General features: G+C 34.5%; 1 protein-coding gene across 2 annotated transcripts in view; it reads left to right on the top strand.

Annotated features, from left to right (window-relative positions):
• Positions 1–26,933, top strand: part of CDK13 (cyclin dependent kinase 13) — a 117,668-nt gene that overhangs the window by 66,535 nt on the left and 24,200 nt on the right. For both annotated transcript variants that reach the window (XM_034665680.1, XM_034665674.1), the window contains exons 6-7: positions 7,420–7,609; positions 8,847–8,903. In XM_034665680.1, coding sequence (XP_034521571.1) covers positions 7,420–7,609; positions 8,847–8,903 — 247 coding nt within the window. The remainder of the gene's footprint in view (positions 1–7,419; positions 7,610–8,846; positions 8,904–26,933) is intronic.

Genomic DNA, 26,933 nt, shown 5'->3' with positions numbered 1-26,933 from the left:
GTTTGTGTTCCTCGTAGTAAAGTCAGGAAATGGCAGCATAAGAGGAAAGTAAAAATCACCCATCTGCTCACACAGAGATAAACTGCTCTTAGAATTTTGATATTGGACATTTTTCTAACTCTATGTATTTATGTAAGTTCCTACCAAAATGAAAGTTTACTTGCCATGCTATATTTTAAAAAATACTACCACATACGATTTTACTAATGTTTAAATACAATGTAAGGAAAAATAACAGGTAATAGAAAAAACTTCTTAAAAATACAGGTTGTGAGACACCTGGCTGGCTCATTTGGTAGAGTGTGCAACTCTTGATCTTGGGATTGTGGGTTTGGGTTCCACATTAGGTGTAGAGATTACTTAAAAATAAGATCTTTAAAAATAATAAATAAAAATTAAAATGTGGGTTGTGACCTACTAAATTGATTTCATGACACAGTTTGAAGCGTTTGAAACGATTGGAAACGTTGACTTTGAAACATTGCCTAAAACGATATAAATATATAACCTTGATAAAAATAAAACTGAAGTTAAAATATGGGAAGAATATATCCATTAATTCTGGATAATTTGAAAGCCTACTAACATTTTTATTTATTCATTTTTGTTTCAGGCATTTAAAACAATATTATTGAAATACTCAAACATACTTAAAAATAAAGAAAATGGCGTGATGAAGCCCAGTGTTGCCTTTTCTCACATTTATCTTTACCACATTTTGCTAAACTTGTTTTATTTCTCTCCCTACTTGTTTTTATTTTGCTTGACTATTTTTAAGTGAATCCCAGGCATCATATTGTAAACATAAATACTTTATTAATCATCTATCTATAATAGATAATGAAATTGTGGTTGTGTTAAAAAAAAGAAAGAGGGGCTTATACCTAACAAAATACACAATAAATTTGTGATATTATCTAACAGTCAATGTTTACATTTACCTAGTTACCTTAGAAATATTTTTTATAGGAGCTTTGTTTGACTCTGGATCCAAACAAGATCTATATTGTATATGGTTAATTATCATTTATCTCCTAGAATCTGTAGTATCTTCTCTTGCTTTTTAGAAATTTCATTCCACTTACTTACTGAGGAATAGGCCACATTTTGGATTTGGCTAAATGCTTCCTTTCCTTTTAGCTTGTTCTTCTAACTCACATATTTCCTATAGATGGTAATTAGATCTAGAAGCTTCTTTAGATATAATCCAATTCTTTGGCAGTTATACTTCAAAGATGATGCTGGAAGCTATTATGTCTTATGGTTTCTATGGACAGGGATTTGGGAGCATCTTGGCTGGGCAGTTTTGGCTCACGTTCTTTCATAAGGTTGCCATGAGGTGTTATTAGGGCTGGAGTCACAAGGAGGCTTGACCAGAGTTGGAGAATCAACTTCCCTCACATGACTGGCAAGTTGTAGTTCCATTATTGGTGAGACGTCTCAGTTCTTCATCATATGGACCTTTCACCGGAGTTGCTTGACTATCCTGATAGCTTGGTGGCTAGCTTTTCTTAGGGAAGATTATCCAAGAAAGTAAAATGGAACCTGCAGTGTTTATGTGACTTTGCGTTGGTAGCCAGTGACATTATCGCTTCTGCAATACTTTGTTGGTCACACAGACCGTCCTTGAATCACTGTGGGAGGGCATAGATACTGGGAGATAAGAAGCATTGGGGGCCGTTTTGGTGGCTGGTTACCATAGAAGATTTTTTTTTTTCTAAAGAAACTTACTTATTTTTTATTTTAAGTAGGCTCCGAGCGCAAGCAATGTGGGCCTGGACTCAGAACCCTGAGATTAAGAGTCACGCGCTCTACTGACTGAGCCAGCCAGGCACCCCTACCAGTGATGATTTTAATTTTAAAGAACAGGGTTTATATTTTTTTGATCTTATACTTGTCTTTTAACTAAAAATCTTGATTCCCAAGATACTAACATAGTCCTACAATATACATATAATTTTAAGATAACAATACTAATATTAATTACTAAGAAAACCACCTTATTTGGTAGTTTTAGATTTCTTAGTGTTTCTTTTTGTTCTTAGAATATACCCCATTGGGGATAGTCAGTCAAAATACTGTGATACAGACCATGTGCAGCCAGTTTGATACACATTTAGGTTCATCTGTTTCCAATTTTTAGGCATTACTTTTTTACCCTTTTTGGTTTAATGATGTATATTAATCATGTAAAACATTACATGATTCCAAACTCAAAACTTTAAAATAGGCCACATTCAGAATAGTCCAAGTTCCATTTTCTCTTATTCTTGTTCTTGCCCTTACCTGTGGGCAACTGGGTTTTATTTTTAAAACGTTCCGTTCATCATTTTAGTTTCTTTTCTGTATGTTCACCCTCCCCTCTGTGTATAAAAGAAGCATAATAGTAAATGCTGTACTGCACTTGGTTCTTCACATTTAGTCATGTATCCGGAAGATTACTCTGTATGGGTAGAGATTGTCGTCATCCCTATTATGGCTATACAGTACTCTACCGTGTGGGTGTGCCACAGTTAATTCAGTCAGTCTCCTACTGATAGACATTTGCCCTGTTTTCCGTATTTTACTGTTAGAAGTAATGCTGGGGACGGCTGGGTGGCTCAGTTGGTTAAGTGTCTGCTTTTGGCTCAGGTCATGATCTCTGGGTCCTGGGATTGAGCCCCACATCGGGCTCCCTGCTCAGCAGGAATTGTCCTTCTCCCCCTCCCCTTGCTGGTGCGCTCTCTCTCTTTCTCAAAATAAATAAATAAAATCTTAAAAAAAAAAAAAGAATGCTGCATTGAACAGCTCTGTGCCTACATCATTTTGTATTTTTACCATGAATTTTGGGACAGGTTCCTAGAATTGGGCTTAAGTCAAAGGGAAATGCTAAATGTGATTAACCTAGATATTACCAGATTCCTAGCAGTGTATGAGAGTGTTTCTCACAGCTTCTGCAGTACAGTCTGGTGTCATTCTTTTGGATTATTGTCAATTTGTTATTGTGGTGAAGTTTCCGTTTGAAAAATAAATTTTTCTTATGAGCAAGGTTAAGCATCTTTCCATTGATTTAATGGCAATTTGCTGTCCCCCCGCCCCGTGAGTTATCTGTCTTCTTTTGCCCACTTTTCTGTAAGGTTGTTAATTTTTTTCTTTCCAACTTAGAGGGACTTTTTATAATGGATATTAATTAGTTATCTGGAATATAAGTTGTAAATGAATATTTGCCAGTTTGCTTTACTCTTCTAAATTTGTTTGTGGTGTTTTTAGCCATGCAGATTCTTATTTTTACATAGTCACATTATCAAAGTGTTTTCCTCTTATTTCTTCTTGATTTGAATCCTAGTTAGGAAAGTTTTCCTCACTCTGAGGTTATGAAGAAATTCATGTTTTTTAAAAATTTTTTTCATGATTTCATTTTTTATATTTAGCACTGGTTCATGTGCTTTTTTATTGCTGGTATATGTTGTGAGGAACAGATCAGTTTTATCTGTTTCTTTCTGCCTATTCAGTTGCTCAAATATTTCTGATTAATAAGTCCATCTCTTGTCCCAATGAATTGATACTCCATTTTTATCATATATTAAAGTTCTATACGTGCTTGGGTATATTTCTGGATTTCTGTTTTATTTCATGTTCACGTAGCAGTATTACACTTCTTAGTTAAAGACCTTAATTAATATCTGGTAGAGCCTCATGCCAGATCCCCTTTTCTCTTTTAGGTGTTTTCATTGCTCTTATTATTTATTTATTTTTCTATGTGGATATAAAGTCAACTTTATGTTTAATTGTAGGGAAAAACACTCTGTATTTTTAAAAATTGAGCTTGTGGGGGCATCTAGGTGGCTTAGTTGGTTAAGCGTCTTACTCTTGGTTTCAGCTCAGATCATGATCTTGTGGTCCTGAGATTGAGCAAGCCCTGCATGGGGCTCCGTACTCAGCACAGAGTCCCTTGAGATTCTGTCTCCCTCTTTATCTGCTCCTTTCCCCGCTTGAGTTCTCTCTCTGATAAATAGATAAAATCTTTAATAAATAAATAAATAAAAATTGAGCTTGTGCTTAATTTATAAATTATTTAGGGGAAAATTGACATCTTATCATGTTGAGTCTCCCTATCTAAGAATGTATGCATTTTTTTGTGTATAGGTTTCTATCTTATATAAGAGTGTCTTATTAGTGTATCTTTGAAGGATTTGGTACATTTCCAAAGTTAAAAAAATTAATCTCTTATTAGAAATGGATTCTTCCCTTTTGTCTTTTAACCGGTGGTTATGTTAATGACTACTGTATATTTTATTTCTGCTATTTTTCTAAATTGTGTTACTGTTTTTATAATTTTTTCGTTGAATGTTTATGTCTTTTTCAGGGACCAGAAGATCATGTTATCTGCATAGAGAGAGAATTTTAGCTCTCCTATTTCAATTCTTTTTTTTTTTTTTTAAGATTTTATTTATTTATGTGACAGAGATAGAGACAGCCAGCGAGAGAGGGAACACAAGCAGGGGGAGTGGGAGAGGAAGAAGCAGGCTCATAGCGGAGGAGCCTGATGTGGGGCTCGATCCCATAACGCCGGGATCACGCCCTGAGCCAAAGGCAGACGCTTAAGCGCCGTGCCACCCAGGCGCCCCCTCCTATTTCAATTCTTATACCTCCAATTCAGTTCTAATAGAAACAGAATGCAAACCATTCTATTTTAATTTAAAATAATCTCATAGCCTCATTTTAAAAAAAATCAGTTGTAACGTATTTTTATTTAACCCAGTATATCTAATAGATCAATGTAATCAGTATAACAAAGTATTGAGTATTTTGTATTCTTTTTGTTGTTGCTGTAGTAAGCCTTTGAAATCTAGTGTATGCTTTACACTTCCAGTACATTGGTCTAGCCACATTTCAAGTATTCAATAGCCCCATGTGGCTAGTGGCAACTGTATTGCACTGTGCAAGCTCTAAATACATTCTCTGTTATTTAATACCATCAAACATAGATCGATCAAGTACCTATTTTATAATCTGCTTTAACTCAACATCAATAATACATTTCCACATTGATATTACACCTCTACAGTAATTTTCAAAGTACATGGTATGGTGTAGATATACCATAATAACCAGGTTTTTTGTTTTGCTTTTAAATGTTTCATACTACATTGCTTTTAGTGAACATGCTTATAGCTAAATCTTTGCAATCTTTATTTCCTTATGCTAAATATCTATTAATGCACTTGCTATGTAAAAGGATATGTAATTTTTAAAGCTTTGGTGTATATTGCCTAATTATATTTTATAAATCTTCTAATTAACTAGCACTATATAACTTTATCTGTTTACTTCACAGTATTTGTTAATACTGTGTATTTATTGTCTTTCTTTTTGAAATCTTTTCCCTTTAGTTAAAAGTGTTATATTACTTTGAATATTTTGGTTAATAGTGAGATTAAACATGTTTTCATGTATTTTGGGCAAAAATATCTTTTATATTTTTACAGTTCATTTTATATCTCATTTTCTCTTGTGGGATTGATGGTCTTTTGTACTGATTTTTAAGACTTTGTTTTATATTAAGGATATTAATCCATTTTGTAGCAAATGTGTTTCTCCAATTTGTCATTTACCTTTCCCTCTCTTCCATATTGTTTATTTATGTATGTGATTCTAAATTTTTATTTAGTAAAATCTGTTGGTTTTTTAATGGGGTATTGTTTTGTCTTTGGTATAACTCCCCATTTTCCTATGGTGTTACACATTTGTCCCATTACCAGTTTTGCCTCTTTTTTTTTTCTTCACTGATGGTTGCTTTCATAATTATTAGATGTGTATTTAGGCTGTGTTTTCTGGTGTATATTATATTACACTTTTATGTTGTCCCTACAGGTCATAGTAATCTCTGGTAGATTAATTTTCAAAAACATTTTAGCTGGTACTTTGGTTCTTGTTTTCTTTAAGGTGAACTTTAGAATTGTTCTGAGAAGATAAGTATCCTCTCAGCAAAAGAAAATAGAAACAAATCCTTGGTTCTTTTATTGAAATTGTTTTAAAATACAGAATTTTACAGTTTGGTGTTTAATGAATTTGTGTACTTGCTAAAGTTTATTCCTAGTCCTTTGTAGTAATTTTTTTTTCCTTTTGTGGAGTTATTTAAATTTTATTTTCTAAGGAGTTGTTACTTGCATGTATGAAGTCTTTTGTTTTTTATATATGATTTTCTCTAACCCAGGTACTCTCTTTTTATTCTATTGGATTTTCAAGGAAGATAGTCATCTTTATCAGTAATTATGTTTTTCTCTATTTCAGTGTTTATACATTGTCTTCAATTTTACTTACTAACTTCCAAAAAAATAATGATAATTTTACTTACTAACTTCTTGGAGCAGTTACTAGTAATGTTTTTGTCATGTTTTACTGGCATTTTACTGTTCAGTAAGACTTGGTTGTTGATTTGAGAGAGGTACCATTATAAACCTCTAAAAAAACCTTTTATTTAAATTACAGTTAGTTAACATACAGGGTAATGTTAGTTTCAGGTATGCAGTTTAGTGATTCATTACTTACATATGCAACGGTCAGTGCTCATCACAAGTGCACTCTTTAATCCTCAACTTTCAAGAATCATTCTAAGTTTACTAGGGGTGAGATCTTTGCTTTAATTAGGAACTGATTATTAGCTTTCTTCAGATGACTTTTTTATTAATTATATTAATAATTATTATATTAATAGCTTTTTTCTTTGATAATATACTGAATGTTATTAGGTTTTCCTTTTTTGAATTGATAAATTAAACTTAGTCTGATTGGAATATTTTTAGATACAGCTTTGGTTTCAATTTGTATGAGCTTCAATAGGATTTTTGAATCTCTTACAAGTATAGTTGTTGTGTATGTGCTATGTGCTATTTTAGGTTTTGGTGGCAAGATTAAGCTGCTTTTATAAAATAAAGTTGCAGTTTGTGTGCTTCCAAATGCTCTGGAGTTGTATAAACAGAATAAATTAGATGTTTATTGAAGGCTTAATAGAAATCATCTAAAGTCCCAACTGGGCCTAGACTCTTTTTTAATTAAACACAATTCTTTTAACACTTTTAAATTTTCTTTGATGAACTATACTGATTTTATTCAGCTTCTGCTGAGAGACAGTTTGTTCAATATATAAAACAGTTAAGAATTTATCTTATATTAATCACACCCAGAAACTATGCACTGTAGGGTTGATTTGATATCTTAACAGTTTTCTTCTTCTGAAGAAGAAAACTGAGTTAGATGTTTCCTTGGGATGCATTTGATACTAAATTCAGAAGAAAGATGAACGTTATTGAAGTGACAAAGTAGGACTACTTTTCATGGAATAATTTCCTCCACAGCATTTTGTTTTTAAAAATTTTGAACCTGTAGAAAAGTTGTAAGAATAAAAAATTTCAATGAATTAATTATTCTTGTTCTTAGGTGCATTTTATCTGGTGTTTGAATATATGGACCATGATCTGATGGGACTACTGGAATCAGGCTTGGTTCATTTTAATGAAAATCACATAAAGTCATTTATGAGACAGCTCATGGAAGGTCTGGATTATTGTCATAAGAAGAACTTTTTGCATAGAGATATTAAATGTTCAAATATTCTTCTAAATAATAGGTATGATGTGAGTTTGATATATGTGTTTAAAATGAGTGTTATATAATGTATATCTTTATTCTGTTAAAAAGACTTAAAATTTATTATATTGCTCAAACTGTTTTAACATAATCAGCAGTATTACTGCTTGAGGTGTATCTGAACTTGTGTTAAATATACTTTAATTATACTTTAATTAATTTCCAGTGGTAGTTTTTAATGTACATAAAATAATACTTAGTTGATTGTCTCATTTGATTATTCTCCAAATAATGTGAATAGATATTCTAGTAATTAATAATATGATTTCAGCTTTAGGTTAAGAATCGACATAAGAATTTTTTTTTATTTAGAAATTTTTTTACACCAGTATCACAGTTTTAAAGTGAACTTTTTTGAGGCGTGTATACACATGCATAAGTAGATTTTTTTTTTTTTTTAAGAGAAAGTGCAATTGGAGGGTGGGGAGACAGAGGGAGAAGGAGAGAGAGAGAGAATCTTAAGCAATCTCCACATCCAGCACAGAGCCCGACATGGGGCTCGATCTCATGACCCTGAAATCGTTACCTGAGCTGAAATCGAGTCGGACACTTAATTGACTGAGCCACCCAGGTGCCCCTACATAAATGGATTTGTAAAATGTATGTTAAAATCGTTTTACTGAGAGCATAACCTGAGCTCTGATAATTCTGTTGTAATTGGTGTTACTTGTTAGTTTAAGTGAGGCATGCCTGGTTATGATTTTAGTTAGGTGAAAGGGTTCTATGGACCTTGCCCATCTAAGAACTGAGAAGTTTAGCATAAATTTAAAATGATGTGGTTTGGTTCTTTTGCATTATTGATTTGAATTGAACAAGTAATATGTCTAATTACTAAGTAGCAGAAATGATCTCAGTTTATTTTCATTGAAATGTACTTTTCTAAATAGGAAGTAAGTAGTACTAAAATACTGTTAATACTAGTACAATAAAAATAGTGGTGGTGGTGGTGGTGGTGGTGGTACTAGAATAATAGTAGCTGAAGTCACCAAAGGAAAAGTACTAATTTTTTACTTTGTTGTGAGTTTATCTATTTAAATGCCTTTACTTGTAAGACTTAGGGTACTGCTGTGTGATCAAAGTTAAAGTTTATATATTTGTGATTAGTTTCAGGAACAGAATATGAATGTGTATGATGTGATTAGATATCTATGAATGGATACAAATATGTATGATTTCAGAGTAGACTAATACTTTTTGTTCATTTTGTCTTCTACCAGAGGGCAAATAAAACTTGCAGATTTTGGACTTGCTCGATTGTATAGCTCAGAAGAAAGGTAAGAGTACTTTCAAGTGACTATTATAGACAATAGAGACCACTTTTAAGAATACCTTATTGATAGTTTATTTTTTTAAGAAAGGGAAATTTACTTTTCATTGTTAAATATGTGAAATATTGTAATTTTGTACCATATTAGATTGACCGTTTTAATTACAGATTTTATGCACTTATCTCAATTTAAAAATATTTTTTTTTTTGGCATTTAGAGGTAAATGTAATTTCTTTTAAAAAGCTCATACTTAAATTTCTAATGCAGACTCAGATATAAGATGTTTGTGATTTTGTGTTTGGTGAAAAATCTTAGTATGTGCTTTTTATATTGCATGTATAAACTTACAAACTTTGTTTTAGTTATTATTTTGGACTTCTGTTTTTTTAAAACTGTAGTTTTAGCTACAATTACATTTGTTTTAATCTCATTAGAGCCTTTTGTTTAAACTATTTTGAGGAAGTTCCATTGTATAATTTCTCTATGTGGAGCTTCTGTGGCTGAAGTTGGCATGTATATCCCATTTGGCTCCTTTGGGCCTGGTGGTAGTGAAATATGATTTGTCTTATTAGAACTAATATGGGGGTACCTGGCTGGCTCAGTTGGTAGAGCATGCGACTCTTGATCTCAGGGTTGTAAATTCAACCTGCACGTTGGGTGTAGAGATTACTTAAAAACAAAATCTCAAAGAAAACAAAAGAACTGATACGTAATTTCAAAATAAAACACTTCTGTGAAGTACTGGGTTTTATGTAAATATACTATGGAATTAATTGGGTTTAATATATCTCTAGTGTGGCCCATTTCTTTCCTGTCAAACAGCACTGTTCCTTTTTTTTCAGATACATATTCTGAAATACTTTGTCAATTCTGTAATTTCTTTAGTGTAACCATAATTTAATATGATGATGCATCAGTTAATTGAAATTCTTAGAAATAGGTATTTATTTTCATTGAATGTTGGCCTGTTTCTGGTTGGTTAATAAAATCCTCGTTTGAATTTTTTACAGTGAAAAATTTGTTTATTTTTGAATCTTGCCAAGCCTGTCCTGTCATTCTGAAAATTATTTTCATTATTTAGTGTGGAGACGTTTTTAAATGATGTGTTTCAGATCCATTAGAATTCATTAAACTCCTCAGAAACTGTGGTTTAGACCCGTCGTTTTGGACAGGGCTCCAGCCCCCTATACTTCCTTTAGCCAGAGGTTTTCCATTTTTATTTGTTTTACTTGCTACACTTCTAATTAATACTTTAAGAAAGCATTGTGTTTTTTTTAAGTTTAAAACTGTTTTAAAGCTTAAAAGCTATAACCCTTATTTTGCATTTGAGAAAACTGAGACCCAGAAAGGGTTGAGTGACTTTAAAGATCAGAAAATATTTGTTGGCAGAATCAAGAGTGTATAGTTTGAAGTTTCCAACTCACAGGTTGCCCCGCCCCATACATATAATAATGCCTCTTGGTAGAAATTGAAGGAAAAAACAAACTGGCCAAATATGCACTTAATCCAAAACTTCTCTTGATGTATATTTGTATATCTGAATAACTAAATTTTAGTGACTGTTCTTTAGGGGGGAGATTCTGCTTAATTAAAGATTCTGTCTGCCTATAGCTGGTTGAGATTTCACTGTTGTTTAGATCATCCTTTCTTAATACAGGTGTATGTGTTTGTCATACTTGAATGTAAATCCCTTTCTTCTTGTTTTCATGTTAGGTTTCAGTGGAGATGGAGAACAGCTAAATTACTGTTTTCATCTTATAGATTCTTTTTATGGTGATATTTATTCACATATTTATTGGAATAGATATGTTTCAGAAATACTGACTGTAAAGTCAGATGAAGTTTGCTTCATTTTCCTATTTATTTTACCTTTTAAAATGGAATGTTGGGTTTCAGTGGAGTGCCAGGGGTGTGGTGTGTTCACTGAACCATTGTCCGCATTGCACTACTGAATTAATACAGGGAATTTGAGCTTACAAAAGTAGAAAATTTAAAATTTCCATCTTCAGGTAATGTATACTAAATTTTTCTGCTTAACCAAATTCATAAGATAAAAGCATGGTGTGTTATTTTGTTTTGTAAGCTTTTAGGGGCTTGGGTACTCCCTTAAAGCTTTTCTTTTTCCAATTTGAATAATTCCCGTTTCTTTAAAATCAGAGAAGTAGGCTTAATTTTAATGGAATGACTTTAAAAATACATACATTGTTCTAGTAAATTTTAATAACATACCAATTTTTCCCATACTGCGTTTAACTTTTCTAGATATTTCTTGAAATAAACATGTAACAAATGATTTTTCTTTCATATTTCTTCGTTATTATAAGCAGGAAAAAAGGTAAGGCTTTACCGTAAAAACACCCATCCAAATGTTAAGTCACTTTGAAGTATTTTCCAAGCAATTAGCTATTACAGATAGAATAACTGAAGTGTTCAAGAAATTATTGCAAGGTTTCTTGTTTGTTCCCAAATAGAACACATTTCAGCTAGCCACTGTAATGGCTTCAACTGCATTCTCACTTATTTGGTTTCAAGATATCTTTTTTGATTTTGAGGAGAACTGGATGGAGTGATAGTACTTCAGAATTGAGGATGGGGGATGGTGTGACAAATGAGGATCTCCTCTGTCATGTGTGCTAAGTGAAAGAAAGGAGAACCACTGGGTTAAAATTAGGGGGAAATGATTTCTTTAAACTTCAGTAATCATTTTCTCATTTTGTATATCAGTATTTATACTTTGTCCTGTTTGGTTTTGGAAAATACAGAACTTGAGACCAGAGGTTTTTGCCCATTTCTTTACACCTGTTCATTTTTTTCAGTAGCTATTTTAAAATCAACTTTCCTGAAACTTTTAGTCACGATAATATACCCACTTCTGAGTTTTTATTTTACCAAGTCATTGCTCCAATGCTTTCCCAAATGACGGGATATCTTTTTCTCGTTATGTGACCATCCTATATGAATAAATATGTGCTTTCCATATAAACTAAAGATAATTTCATTTTCTAGAGGAGAAACTGTAACTTAGCACATTTACTTTTTTAATGAAAGGTACACCTTTTTTTTTTTTTTTTTTTTTTTTTTTTTTAATGAAAGGAACACCCGTAGGGCTCAATCAGGAAGACTTTGGCTCTAGTCCTGGCATTGCCCATTATTTAATAGTCTTGGGCAAGTCACTTAATCTCTGTCTTCTTATTCTCAACTTTAAGATGAAGGATTTGAAATCTCTAAAATCCTTTTTTAAAGGGTATTGGAAAATATCTTTTATGGTTCTACAGGTTATTGTGATCAAAATAAGTTTCTTGAAATTTTTTAAGGCAATATCACCATCTAGTGGCTTTTCATAAAATTGCCATTAAAAGCAAAACTAAATTTTTCCTATATATAGGAAAGCTATATATAGCTATCAGTGGAAGAGGGAGAAAGTATTACCTCTTGCAGTTTATCCAAGGACTAGATAAAATTATATCCAGGACTTATTACTTGTGTTCTTGTCTTTACACTCAAGCTCTAGAATTCTAGTCAGTTTAAAGACAGGGACCATATTTTAAACGTTTTTGTTTTTTATGCCCTAAAGTTTAAAACACAGTCACAGTAAGTGCTTGATCAATTCTGATCCAAGAGAAGGTCATTCTGATCTGGAGGACCCTCCTGATACAGATTAGTGCAGGGTGCATTGGTAATTGTAGATAATACAAAGGATCTTCTGGGAGACCCTGGGCCAGTATTAGAACCATAGTAATAAGATCATTAATAACAAATAATGTGACTAAACAAGCTTTAGGAATGGAAATCTCATTTAGGTTGCTGACCTAATCATAAGATCAAGATTAAATTGTACTTCCTTTGGCCCTAATGGAGTAGCTTACATTTTTGAGCATTTAAAATGGGAAAGGCATTTAATTCTCTAGGGTATGCTGTGACCCCTCTTCATGTAGGGGAAATCTCATCCATTCCCTTAATGCTGAAGATTTACAAATCTCAATTTCAAGCCTTCGTCTTTCTTTTGATCTCTAAACCTGTATGTTTACTGGACAACTCCACCCAGGTGATGTAGGTACTTTAAATTAAACATATTGTTACAAAGCCTGTCTTCACATTCCCCAGAAAAAAGTCTGCTCCTTTTCCTTTATTCTCTATTTTAGTTGAAGGTATCCAGTCATTCTCACATATAGATATGTCTCCTATAGACCACTGTAAATAGAATTATATTGATTTTTGTGCCTCTGGTCTTTTTCCCTAACATTCTTTTCTTCTGCCATTCTTAACTACTGTCCCCTGCCTGCTGCCCCCCTACCCCCCATCAAGATAATAGCAGTGTTGAACTATTTGAACTATTTGTAGTTCCCTAAACAAGTTAAGCTCTTAAGTGCCTTTGTGAGTCTACATAAGTTGTTTCCTTTTGTATGAAATTATACTCTCTATTATCTCAGTCTGACAAATTTGTTTTTTTTCCCTTCAGTTCAGTCACTACCTCCCTTGAAAAATTTACCCCGAATCCTATAGTCAACATTGGGCACATCATCTTTATGTGTCCAGAATACATTATTCATTAATTTACATAGTACTTAAAGTTTATTATTTTAATTTCTATTGCCACCAGACTTTAAGGCTTTAAACAGCTCTAACCATGGCTGGTTGGTTGGCTCTTTGTTTGGTCCAGCCAGGTCTTTGTGCTTCGTGCAGTGCCGAGCTCAGAGTTTCAGTAAATATTTGTTGTTTATAAAGAAGGAGCAAATATAACTAGCATTTGTGCATGGTAATTTATTATATATAGTCCCATTTCACAAGAATTATTTTAAGGGAAAGAAGTTCTCTGAAACAGGTGGTGTGGATATCATTTTTATATACATTTTAAAGATAAACTGAAATTTACAAAATTTCGGTGTATTTTCAAGATCACATAATTAGTGGTAGGGCTAAGAATCAAACTTGAATCTTTTGACAGAAAGGCTTTTTATTTTCATTATACTGGAGTGCTTCTTTGGTAAGACTCTGGATCTTGATTACCTAAAAGGATGTTCTTTTTAAATTTCCCACTTCTTAAAGTATCTTCTAGATGCGGAGTTCTAGGGGCATCTAGGGTCTGCTTTGGAGGTACCTTTAGGCTGATGGCAGGTTTTTACAGTTGTTAAAACAAACAGTTGCTGAATTTTACTGTCTCTGTTCTCTTGGCCTTCAAATAATATATTTTAATTTTGCCCAAGGAAGGCTACTCATTTAGTCTTCCAGCAAGTTGTATGATATTTCCATTTCTGAATCTCCCGTAAAGCTCCTTAAATAACAAATTGAGAAGGCTATATTTGAGAAATATTTTGATAACATCAGATATTTTAAATAATCTGAGATTTCACATGAAAGTTTTATTATATATAAGCCTGATGTCTTGCATCTTAATGTTTTGTTGACCACATTAAAGTAGGAGTTTTGAAAAAACAAAACAAAGGAAGTATTGTTTTTAGAGTGTTGGTTTTTTTTCCGCTAGTGGAAAAGAAATAGTGTCTGTTTTCTTTTCAAAAACTGTTAATAAGATTTACAGGTGAAGATATTTAGTAGAAATTGAAATTCAGAATATTTAACATTGAGACCATTATTTCTACATCTTTAGTTTTTACTAAAAATGATAGCTTATTGGAATTATTGTTTAGTTTTTTATTTTTATTTTTTGAAAACTTTTTTTTTTTTAAAGATTTTATTTATTCGACAGAGATAGAGACAGCCAGGGAGAGAGGGAACACAAGCAGGGGGAGTTGGAGAGGAAGAAGCAGGCTCATAGCAGAAGAGCCTGATGTGGGGCTCAATCCCACAACGCTGGGATCACGCCCTGAGCCGAAGGCAGACGCTTAACCGCTGTGCCACCCAGGTGCCCCTGTTTAGTTTTTTAAATTTAATGGCAGAGCGATTGCGCACGCACGTGTGTGTGTGTGTGTGTGTGTATTTTGCTAGGTTACGAAATTTATTACTTGGATTTAACTTAATTATGGGAGTAAGTGGGATTGTTTATTTTCTGTTTTCTTTTTTTTTTAAGACTTATTTTAGAACGTACAGGTGGGGGGAGGGGCAGAAGGCGAGGGAGAGAGAGAATCTCAAGCAGACTCCCCAATGATTGGGGAGCCCGAAGCGGGGCTCAGTCCCAGGACTCCGAGATCATAATCTGAGCCAAAACCAAGAGTCAGATGCTCGACCACCTGAGCCACCCAGGGACCCAGGTTGTCTTTTTTAAAGTGTATTTATTCTATACCATTTAAGGACCTGTTTGTTTTCAGTCCTGTTTCTTTTTTCATACTAGGAAATTCACTTTTTATGGAAATACTGGGTAGACATATCAAGAATGTAATTTTTTAAAAATCCATGAAAGAAAAATAAAGCATCATATATGTGGTGTCACATTACTTGCATTTTCTCTAGTGAACTAAGCAGGACCATCTTTTAGGATGCTGATAATGGGTAGCTAAACCTAGTAGGCAGATGTGACAGGTTCATTTTTGGAGATCTGAATTTTCACTTATTTGTCTAATTTTGGATCTATTTTTATATTACAACAGTACTTTAGTTTTCTTGGGATTTAAACATCCTAGTTTCAGAACATAGTTACCTTTATTTTTGTCATGTTTGTAAAAACGGTTTCATGATCATAACATGAGGTGTTTTCTTGATTGTTTGTTAATAATCATTTAGTGAATTAGGTGATTTGAAATTGGCTTTATTTGCTAACTTCGTCTATCTTGGAATTTGCTCTTAGGATTAAAGTCTTTTTTTGTCTGTGCATTCTTTCAGTGTTTGCTTCCTTCTCATTTAGCACTAAGGTGGAAAGTGAGGCAGGACACCTGTTTTGTAAAATTCTTCAATAAATTATGTGTTTTTTCTTGACTTTAATAAAACCATCATTTTCATTATCTTTTGTCAATATTAACTTTTACAAGTTTATTACAAACTAGTTTATTAAGAGCTTATTTAAAATGTTTATTTAAAAAATGCTTATCTCAAACATTTAAAACATAATCGTAGCACCGCTGTCTCTCTTGAAGGCTTTCTTGCCAGCTCTGCTTTCTCCCTGGCTTTTTCTCCTCGCTGTAGAAAATGAGTATTTGCTCAACCTCCTGAGGAACTGATAGTTCACTGTGGTTGGAGCAAGAACCAAGTAATAAAGATTTTTATGGGCCTTGTGTGCGTATTCTCTAGGACGCAGCAATGTGTATTAAAGGTATAACATATTGACATTTTATGCTGTCACTTTGTATTTTGGAAGGTGGATTGACCTTGCAAGTCCGGAAGCAAGGGCAATCAGTTAAAAGCTGTTGTAGTAAACCTAGGTAGGATGATTATAGTTAGAATTAGGGAATAGGCACAGATGTTAGAATGACAGATGGATCATGTCATAAGATATGAAACTGTTAGAACGTGATGTTTGAATATGTGTTGTTAGACCCATCCCTGCCTGTACCCCTACTGTAAGATTTCTGCTTAAGCAACTGGCTAAGTGGTTTGTTAAGGTAAGGTAAACTTTTACAACAAACAGAACATCAAAATTCAGTGGCTTAAAGAATACAGAATTTATATGTATTTCTCACTTAATGATCAGGAGTGATTGTTGCTTACCTCGGTGGACAATTAAGAGTATTTAACCATCTCATAGATCAGACGGTGTCATTCAGGGATCTAGGTGGGAAGATCTGCCATCTTCACATGCCTTCCAAGGCTGTCACCACCTCTTGTCAGCCAGAAACTAGAAAAAAGGAGAGAAGAATGTTGTGAGCCAGACCTAGAAATGGCACTTAAACCACTTATATTCATATTCCATTGGTGAGAACTTGGTCATGTGATCATACCCAGCTGTAGTGAGGGTGGGAATGTAGTGTAGGTGGGCAGCTACCATTGAAGAAAAGAACAGATTTTGGAAGACAGGTAGTAAGTAGTCTCTGCCGTAAGTGGTGATGCTGTTTCCTGAGACAGGAAACAGGCAGCAAGTGGGTGGCGAAAGATGATAAATATCCTTTTGGATGTATTAAGATACAGGTACTTATAGGACTGCTAAATTTATATGTGTAGTAAAAACAGAACAGTATTGTAAGATGATCTCAGATGGGAAAAATTACTTTTGTTTCTGTGTAGCAATGTTACAATACAGAAATTTCAGAGTTATTTTTCATGGAAAATATCAAAAGGAAAATGGGAGTGAAAATGGAAGATAAGAGGGAAAGGACATGAGAAAAAAATGTGTTCATTTTGATATAATAGTTATGGTATATGTCAGTCGATTAAAAATGTTAATAAGTGCTTACTCTGTGCCAGACACCAACCTAGGTAGTGCCTACTGGTTAAGTATTAGAGATGCAGCTATGAAAGACAGACAGGGTCTCTGGTCCCATTTACATGGTGATTAGAGAAGGTAGACAATGAACCTGTGGAATAAAGAATTTAAAATACTTAAAGGCTACAAAGCAGATAATGTAGTGACTGTAAGGTCACTCTGGGCATGTGGGTGATTTTTAGCTAAGGTAGTTAGCATAGACCTTTGAAGAAGTAAAATTGAGCTAGGACTGACCTGAGTGATGAGAATGGGATAATTTAATGAAGACAGAGGCCACGAACATTGCAAGTAGAAGGAACTCAGCAACTGCAAAGCTTGGGAATAGACTTGGAAAGTTTATGGTCCAAAAAGCTGCCCAGTGTAAAAATAGGAAGTGAGACACTCGGGAATATGGTCTTACCAACTGAGGTAAAGTTTAAATGTTATGTAGTTATAGTGATATGATCTGGTTTTCTGCTTTAAAAAAACCTAAAAAAAAAAAAAGTGGGGGAGGAAGGCTAGGGATAGATATGGCAGAGAAACTAGTACCAATGAAGAGATAATGATGGCTCAGACTAAAAGATAATCTTGGCTTACACTTTTTTGAAATTATGGAAAATTGTTGTATTTAGTATCTGGATGTAGAAATGACAGAAGTTCTTGATAGATCAGATGTGAGATTTGAAGGAAAGAGGAATCAAGGATGACAGAAGATTTTTGACTTCTGCGTAGGTGTTAAAAACAGATCCCAGATTTGTTTTGTAGGTTTGGTAGGTGTTTCTGCAGTAGATTGTGAGGGGAAACATGGCATTTGTGCATATGATGAATTTTGTTAGCTGAAAGCTCTCCATGTTTTTCTCAAAAATATAAGTTATAGTCTAAAAGAAGTATAGACTATTATATATGTTGAAAAAATGAAGCATTTTAGAGCAGTTTAGGAATTTCCTTTTATATAATTCTTTTTATTTCTTAAAGGGTCTTTAAGAAAGTTAGCAATTCTGGCTTGTCTATTTTAATTATCCAGAACCTCCCAAGTACCTCAAGGGCCTAGGATCTTGCTCTGAGCATTTGCTTTTTGCCTTTTATCTATTTAGACCAGATGGGAGGCTGAGCCAGGCTGCCAGCCGGGGGACACATCCTTAAGATGGTGCTTTTGTTTGTTGGGGATAAAGGTAGGGAAGACCATAACAGTTTCTCACCTCTCCTCATCCACCCCAGTCTTTTGAGTTCCTGGGATTATCTAAAGACAGAATGTTGAGATCTGTCACTGAGCAGATAGTCATTGATCTCTATTGATATGTCATTGAATGTGAAGAAAAATTCAATGAAAATTCAGTGATGGTACTTTTTTAAATAAAAACTACATATCCATCTGAATATTTTATTCACTTTACAAATGAAAGAATTTCCCCAGTTTTGAGATATTCATGTTTTAAAATTGAACTTTCTAGGAGCCTGGGTGGCTCAGTCTGCTGAGCATCTGCCTTCGGCTCAGGTTATGATCCCAAAGTCCTGGGATCGAGCCCCCCGTTGGGCTCCCAGCTCAGCGGAAAGCCTGCTTCTCCGTCTGCCTCCGCCTGCTGCTTCCTGTGCTTGGGCGTGCGCTCTCACGGGCTCTCTTGTCAAATAAGTAAATCTTTAAAAAAAATAAATAAAATTGAACTTTCTATGTCAGATTTTACAGTTGAATGTTTTTTCTCTGTCTTACCTAGTTCTTCTGACAGAAACTAAGAATTTGGAAATATTTGAAAAAGCCATTAATTTGTATACATGAAATATTTTTGCCATATACTTAAAAGTATATTTCATCTAGTTTTCTGTTTAACCATTTTTTATAATATACTAAATATTTTCACTTCTGGATTTGATAAAAGAGTTAAAAAATTAAACTAGCCTTAATTTTAGCTGCTAAAGATGACTGTGTTCTAAATGTTGCCTAGAACTTGATACATAGTCTATAAAATCTTTTATTTAAATATTCTTTTCAATAAAATTTAATAACTTTAATTTGTGTGATTTTTCTACATAATTCAGCATACTTTTATTTTTTAAAATATATTTAAAAACACTTAAACATAAAAAGATAAAGTATTAACTGTTTACAGATAGATTTAATTAATTTAAACATTTTCTTGAGACCATAGGTTTCCAGTTACACTTGAGTTAACAAGACCATAGGTTTCATATGCTTATAGATCCTTGAAATGTTTTTGAAAACTGGTCTTTATAATTTTCACAACCTTTGTTCTCCCACCCAGCTAATTCATGTATGTCAACTAAACTTACAAGGCCATATGCGTTAGTGTCTGTCCTGTGCTCATCGTTCTGGGCTTTGTGTGTGGGGTTCAAAATAAAGAATGGTACCCGAGGTTTTTTTGTTTTCTGGAGAAGATAGAAAACATAAAATAGAATATAGTGTTAAGTATGATATAAAAAATGTGAAAATCATTGATAATAGAGTTTATGGAGATTTCACTATGTCTTGAAGGAGGTATAGGCTTGAATAAGAAAAATAAGGAGGGGATTTCAAATTTAAAAGGAGTTAAGGCATAAACAGGTGAACTTTTTAAAATAAAGATATAATTGACATATACAACACTATTAATGGGGCGCCTGGGTGGCTCAGTCAGTTGAGCGTCTGACTCTTGATGGTCATGATCTCAGAGTCATCAGATTGAGTCCCATGTTGGGCTCTACACTCAGCACAGTCTGCACTGCTCTGCTGCTCTGCTTCTCCCAGCCCTGCCTCAAATAAATTAATTATCTGTAAAATAAATATTTTATTTTATTTATTTATTTATTTATTTATTTATTTTTTTTTAAAGATTTTATTTATTTATTTGACAGAGAGAGACAGCCAGTGAGAGAGGGAACACAAGCAGGGGGAGTGGGAGAGGAAGAAGCAGGCTCCCAGCGTAGGAGCCTGATGTGGGGCTCTCCCAGAACGCCAGGATCACGCCCTGAGCCAAAGGCAGACGCTTAACGACTGAGCCACCCAGGCGCCCCTATTTTATTTATTTTTATTATTTATTTGAAAGAGAGACAGGAATAGCAATAGAGAGAGAACACAGCAGGGAGGACAGGGAGAGGCAGGCTCCCTGCTGAGCAGGGTGCCAGATGTAGGGTTCCATCCCAGGACCCCAGGATCATGACCTGAGCCACAAGCAGATGCTTAACTGACTGAGCCACCCAGGTGCCCCCAAAATAAAGATTTTAAATAAAATCTGTAAAAAAACACATTAATCCCAGAGCGTAATGATTTGACAGTTGTATACACTGTGAAATGACCACAATAAGTCTAGTCATCATTTGTCACTATAGAAAGTTACAAAAGAAAAATTTCTCTTTTATTCTTGAGACGAGAACTTTCAAGATCCACTCTCCTGGCAACCTTTAAGTATGTACTGCAATACCATTGACTGTAGTCACCTTTCCACACACCACATCCCTATGACCTGTTCATTTCACGATGGGAGGTCTGTGCCTCCTGACCCCCTTTCAACCATTTTGTTCCACCTCCTTCCGGCAGATACCATTCTGTTTTTTATGTCCATGAGTTTTTATTATTTGTTTGATTTTTAGATTTTATCTGTAAATGAGATCATATGGTATTTGTCTTTTTCTGTCCACTTACTTCACTTAGTATAATACCTTCATCGTTCCACGCATGTTGTCACAAATGACAAGATTTCATTCTCTTTTATGGCTGAATAGTATTCCATTGTATATACGTAGTCTCCCTGTCTGGGTTTTGTGTTCCACAGATGCAGATTACTGTGATTAACCCAGATGATTAGTCCAGAACCAGATGAGCCTTCTGATGATAGTAGTCAGTAGTAGCCTAACGTTACATCACAGTGCCTACATCATTCACCTCACTTCATCTCATCACATAGGCATTTTATTATCTTACATCATCACAAGAAGGATGAATATAGTACAATAAGATATTTTGAGGGAGAGAGACCATATTTACAAGTTTCATTACTGTATGTTGTAAATGTTCTATTATTGTTGCTAATCTCTTATTGTCTAATTGGTGAAGTAGGCTTTATTATAGTTATGTATGGATTAGCAAAAAACATAATATATATAGGATTCGGTACTGTTTGTGGTTTCAGACAGCCACTGGGGGGTTTTGGATTGTATCCCTTATGGATAAGGTACTATGTGTACCACATCTTTTTTATCCATTCATCCATCAATGGACACTTAGGTTGTCTCATATCTTGAGTATTGTAAATAATGTTGCAGTGAACATGGAGGTGCAGATTAGTATTTCCATTAGTGTTTCCGTTTTCTTTGGATAAATACAGAGAAGTGGGATTGCTGGGTCATATGGGATTTCCATTTTTAATTTTTTGAGGATCCTCCATACTGTTTTCCGTAATGGCTATACCAGTTTACATTCCCACCAACAGTGCACAAGGGTTCCTTCTTCACATCCTTGGCAATCCTTATGATTTCTTGTTTTTTTGATAACAGCCATTCTAACAGGTATAAAGTGATCTCTCATTGTGGTTTTGCATTTCCCTCATGATTAGTGAAGTTGAGCATCTTATGTGCTGTTGGCCACGTGTATGAATCTTTGGAAAAATGTCTCTTTGGATCCTATGCATACATTGTAATCAGCTTTTTGGGTTGTTTTGCTATTTGGTAGTATGACTTCTTTATATATTTTGGACATTAACCCCTTAGAAGATACATGATTTGCAAATATTCTTCCATTCAGTAGGTTGCCTTTTCATTTTGTCGATGGTTTCTTTTGCTATGCAGGAGCTTTTTAGTTTGATGTAGTCCCAACTTGTTTATTTTTGCCTTTGTTGTCTTTGCTTTGGGGTCAGATCCAAAAAGAAAAAAAACAACACCAAGACTTGATGTCAGGGAGCTTGTTGCCTGGCTTTTCTTCTAGAAGTTTTATAGTTTCAGGTGTTAACATTCGAGTCTTTAATCCATTTTGAGTTAATTTTTGTGTATGACATAAGATAGTGGTCCAGTTTTATTCTTTTGCATGTGGCTGTTCAGTTTTCCCAGCACCATTGATATTTAAGAGATTGTCCTTTCCCCAATATATACTTTTCTTTTCTTTTTTTTTTTAAAGATTTTATTTATTTATTTGTCAAAGAGAGCACAAGCAGTGGGAGCAGCAGGTAGAGGGAGAAGCAGGCTCCCCGCTGAGCAAGGAGCCTGATGCGGGACTCAATCCCAGGACCCAGGGATCATGTCCTGAGCCAAAGGCAGATGCTTAACCCACTGAGCCACCCAAGCATCACTCCCCAATGTATATTCTTGCCTCCTTTGTCATAAATTACTTGACCATATATGCGTGGGTGTATATATGGGCTCTCTATTCAGTTCCATTGACTAGTGTGTCAGTTTTTATTCCAATACTGTACTGTTTTTGATTACTATAGTTTTGTAAATTTGTTTGAAATCAGGGAGTGTGATGCCTCCACCTTTCTTCTTCTTAAGATTGCTTTGGCTCTTTGGAGTCTTTTTTGGTTCCATACAAATTTTGGGAGATTTTGTATTATTTTTGTGAAAAATGCCATTGGGACTTTGATAGGAATTGCACTGAATCAGTAGATTGCTCTGGGTAGTATAGACATTTTAACAATACTAATTTTTCCGATCCATGAGCATGGAACATCTTTCCATTTATTTGTGACTTTGGCTTCGTTCATCAGTGTCTTTATGGTTTTCAGCGTACAGGTCTATAATCTTCTTGGTTAAACTTCTAGGTGTTTTATTCTTTTTGATGCAATTAAATGGGATTGATTTCTTAGAAATGCAGCAGATTTTTGTATGGTTGATTTCGTATCCTGAAATTTTACAGAATTTGTTTATTACCTTTAACGGTATTTTGGTGAAGTCTTTATGGTTTTCTATTTATAAAATCGTCATCCACAAATAGTGAGTTTTACTTATTCTTTTTCAGTTTTAGTGCCTTTTTATTTTTTTATTGCCTAATTGCTCTGGCTAGGATTTTCAATACTATGACAAACGAGAGTGGATAGAGTGGGCATCATTGTCTAGGATTTTTATATTTGTATTCGTCAGGGATACTGGCCTATGATTTTGTTTTTTTTGTGATATCTTTGGTTTTGTTATCAGGGTAATGCTGTCCTTATAAAATGAGTTTGGAAGTGTTTTCATCAATTTTTGGAAGGGTTTGGGGAGGATAGGTATTAAATCTTCTTTCAGTGTTTGGTAGAATTCAGCAGTGAAGCTGTCTGGTCCTGGACTTTGTTTGTTGGGAGGTTTTTCGTTACTGGTTCAGTCTCCTTACTAGTAATTGGTCTGTTCAGATTTTATTTTTCTTCATGATTCAGTCCTGGAAGATGATGTGTTTCTAGGAATTTTTATTTGAGCACTTTCCCTTTTTTTCATGTTGAGTGTAGTTAAAGGTTTGTCAGTTTTGTTTGTTTTTCAGAGAACCAGCTCATGGTGTCCTTGATCTTTTCTGTTGTCTTACTAGTCTCTAATTTATTTATTTCTGCTCTGATCTTTGTTATTTCCTTCCTCCTACTACTTTTGGGTTTTGCTTGTTCTTCTTTTTCTAGTTCCTTTAGGTGTAAAGTTAGATTGTTTATCTGAATTTTTGTTTTTTTGAGGTAAGCCTCTGTCACTTTGAACTTCCCTCTTAGAACTGCTTTTGCTGCATCCCATAGATTTTGGTAAGTTGCATTTTCCATTTTCATTTGTTTTGAGGTATTTACTTATTTCTCCTTTGATTTCCTCATTGACCCATTGGTTGTTTAGTAGCATAAAGTTTAATCTCCACGTATTTGTGATTTTTTTTTCTAGTTTTCTCCTGTTCATTTCTCGTTGCATACCATTGTGATTGAAAAAGATGCTTAATGTGATTTGAGTCTTCTCAAATTGATTGAGACTTGTTTTTTGGCCTAACATGATATATCTTGGAGAATGTTCATATGCGCTTGAGAAGAATGCTGCTTTTGGATGGAGTGTTCTATATATGTCTTTATAAACCATTAGGTCTGATTGGTTTTTTAAAGCTGATGTTGCCTTATTGATTTTTTTGTCCACATGATTTGTCCATTGGTGTAAGTGGGGTATTAATTGTATTATAGCGTTGCTGTCCATTTCTCCCATTAGGTCTGTTAATATTTACATTATCTAGGTGCTCCTACCTTGAGTGCATAAGCATTTAGAAATGTTATATCCTCTTATTGGATTGACCCCTTTATCATTATGTAAAGGTCGTCTTTGTCTCTCTCTCTTTTAAGATTTTATTTATTTGAGAGAGAGAGCGCGCACACGTGAGTGGGGTGGGGCGGGGGAGAGGGAGAAGCAGACTTCCTCTGAGCAAGGAGCCCTATATGTAGGGCTCAATCCCAGGACCCCGGGATCATGACCTGAGCCAAAGGCAGATGCTTAACCGACTGAGCCACCTAGGCATCCCTCTTCTTTGTCTCATATTATAGTCTTGGTTTTAAAATTTGTCTGGTATAAGTAAAGCTGCCCCTGCTTTCTTTTGGTTTCCATTTGCGTGAAACATCTTTTACCATCTCTCTCAGGCTATGTGTGTTCTTACATCTGAAGCAAGTCTCTTGTAGGTTGCAGGTAGATGGGTCTTATTTGTTTTTTTGTTTGTTTTATTCATTGAGCCACTCTGTGTCTTTTGGTTGGAGAATTTAGCCTGTTTACATTAAAGTGATTATTGATAAGTCTGTACTTATTGCCATTTTGTTCATTGTTTTCTGGCTGTTTTGTAGTTCCTTTCTTCCCTTCTTGCTCTCTTCCTTCGTGGTTAGGTGGCTTTCTTTAGTGTTATGCTTAGATTCCCTTCTTACTGTCTTTGTGTATCTCCTAGAGATGTTTGCTTTGTGTTTACCATGAGGCTCACACATAACAGCCTATATATATATATATAACAGTCCATTTTAAGTTGATAGCATTTTAAGTTTTTTTTTTAAGTTTTATTTTTTTTTGGAAATAGCACATATTCAAGCAGGGAGAGGGACAGAGGGAGAGAGAATCTCAAGCAAACTCTGTGCTGAGTGTGGAGCCCGATGCTGGGCTCCATCCCTGGGCCCTGAGATCATGACCTGAGCTGAAACCAAGAGTTGGATGCTCAGCTGACTGAACCACCCAGGCGCCCTAATAGCAACTTAAGTTTGAATGCATTCTAGAACTCCACATTTTTAGTGCCCCCACATTTTATGTTTTTGATGTCACATTTTACATCTTTTTTCTTCGTACATCCCTTAACTGATTATTGTAATTACAGTTCTTTTTACTAATTATGCCTTTTAACCTTTATAGTAGCATTATGTGATTTAATCCACTGCCTTTACTCTGTCTTTACCAGTTGGATTTATACTTGCACATTTTCTTGTTACTAATTAGTATACTTTTTTTCTTTGCAGCTTAAAGAATTCCCTTTAACATTTCTTGTAAAGCCAGTTTAGATGATGAACTTCTTTAGCTTTTACTTGTCTGGAAAACTCTTTATCTCTCCTTTAATTCTGAATGATAACCTTACCGGGTAGAGTATTTTTGGTTTTAAGTTTTTTTCCTTTCAGCACTTTGAATATATCGTGCACTTTCTACTGAAAAATCTGCTGAAAGTCTTATGCAGGCCTAGGGGCGGGAAGCGGGTCCCTTGTATGTAAATGTTGTTTCCTCTTGCCTCTTTTTAGATTATCTCTTTATCTTCTACTTTTGACATTTTATTTTTACTGTGTCTTGGTGTGGATCTTTTGGAGTTCATTTTTATAGGATCTTTTGGGCTTCCTGGATCTGGATGTCTGTTTCCCCACATTAGGGAAGTTTGCAGCCACTGTTTCTCCAAAGAAAATTTCTTCCCATTTGTCTCTCTCTTCTCCTTCTGGTACCCATATAATGTGGATGTTACTCTGCTTGATGTTGTTTCATAGGTTCCTTAAGCTATTTTCACTTTAAATTTTTTTTCACTGCTCTGTCTTCTAGATCACTGCTCTTCCCTCCTGCTTAATCTAGTCTGCTGTTGAATCCCTCTAGTTTCGTTTCGTTTCTTTTCTTTTTTTTCCCCCACAGATCAGTTACTGTCTTCTTCAGCTTTGTGACTTCTCTTTGGTACTTTCTTGTATTTTCCATCTATTTGTTTAAGTTCTCACTGTGTTCATTGAGTTTTCTTCCAAGTTCAGTGAACATCTTTATGACCATTATTTTCACTCTATCAGGTAAATTAGTTATCTCTGTTCCATTAAGTTTTTTTCTTCTGAGGTTTTATCTTATTCTTTTGCTTGGAACATATTTTTTTCTGTTTCCTCATTTTGCTTGACTGTGTGTTATTTCTATGTTTAGGGAAAACAGCTACCTCTTCTAGTCTTGAAGAAGTGGCCTTGTGTAGGAGATGATCTTTATCTTTCACCCTTGCCCTAGCTCTTCTGTTTCTCAAACCTTGGTGTTTGTCTAAGCAGTCTGATTTATATTTGATAGGAACCAACTATTGAGGGTGTTCCAGGACCAGTCAGAATTGCAAAGGCAGGGATCTCGGTCAGCACCTAGAGTCAGGTTGATTGGAAGCCAGACCCTCAGGCAGCAGCTTTTAATGTATGCAAGTGTGTATAGTCATATAGGACCACAGTTGTAAATCCTCTGGCCTGCAGACCAGGTGATCTGGAGATATCCCTTGGGCTACAATTGGAAGAGTCAGAGCCTAAGATGAGTAAAAAGCTCTTTTCTGGGATGTACCAGTGAGTTGTAATGAGGGTCAATGGAGAGCACAAAGATGGTGTCCC

This window comes from Ailuropoda melanoleuca, chromosome 1, assembly GCF_002007445.2.
Source record: "Ailuropoda melanoleuca isolate Jingjing chromosome 1, ASM200744v2, whole genome shotgun sequence".
In the NCBI taxonomy this organism is placed as follows: Eukaryota; Metazoa; Chordata; class Mammalia; order Carnivora; family Ursidae; genus Ailuropoda; species Ailuropoda melanoleuca.
Note: the sequence above shows the minus strand (reverse complement) of the source record. Positions and strands in the feature narration are given on the sequence as shown.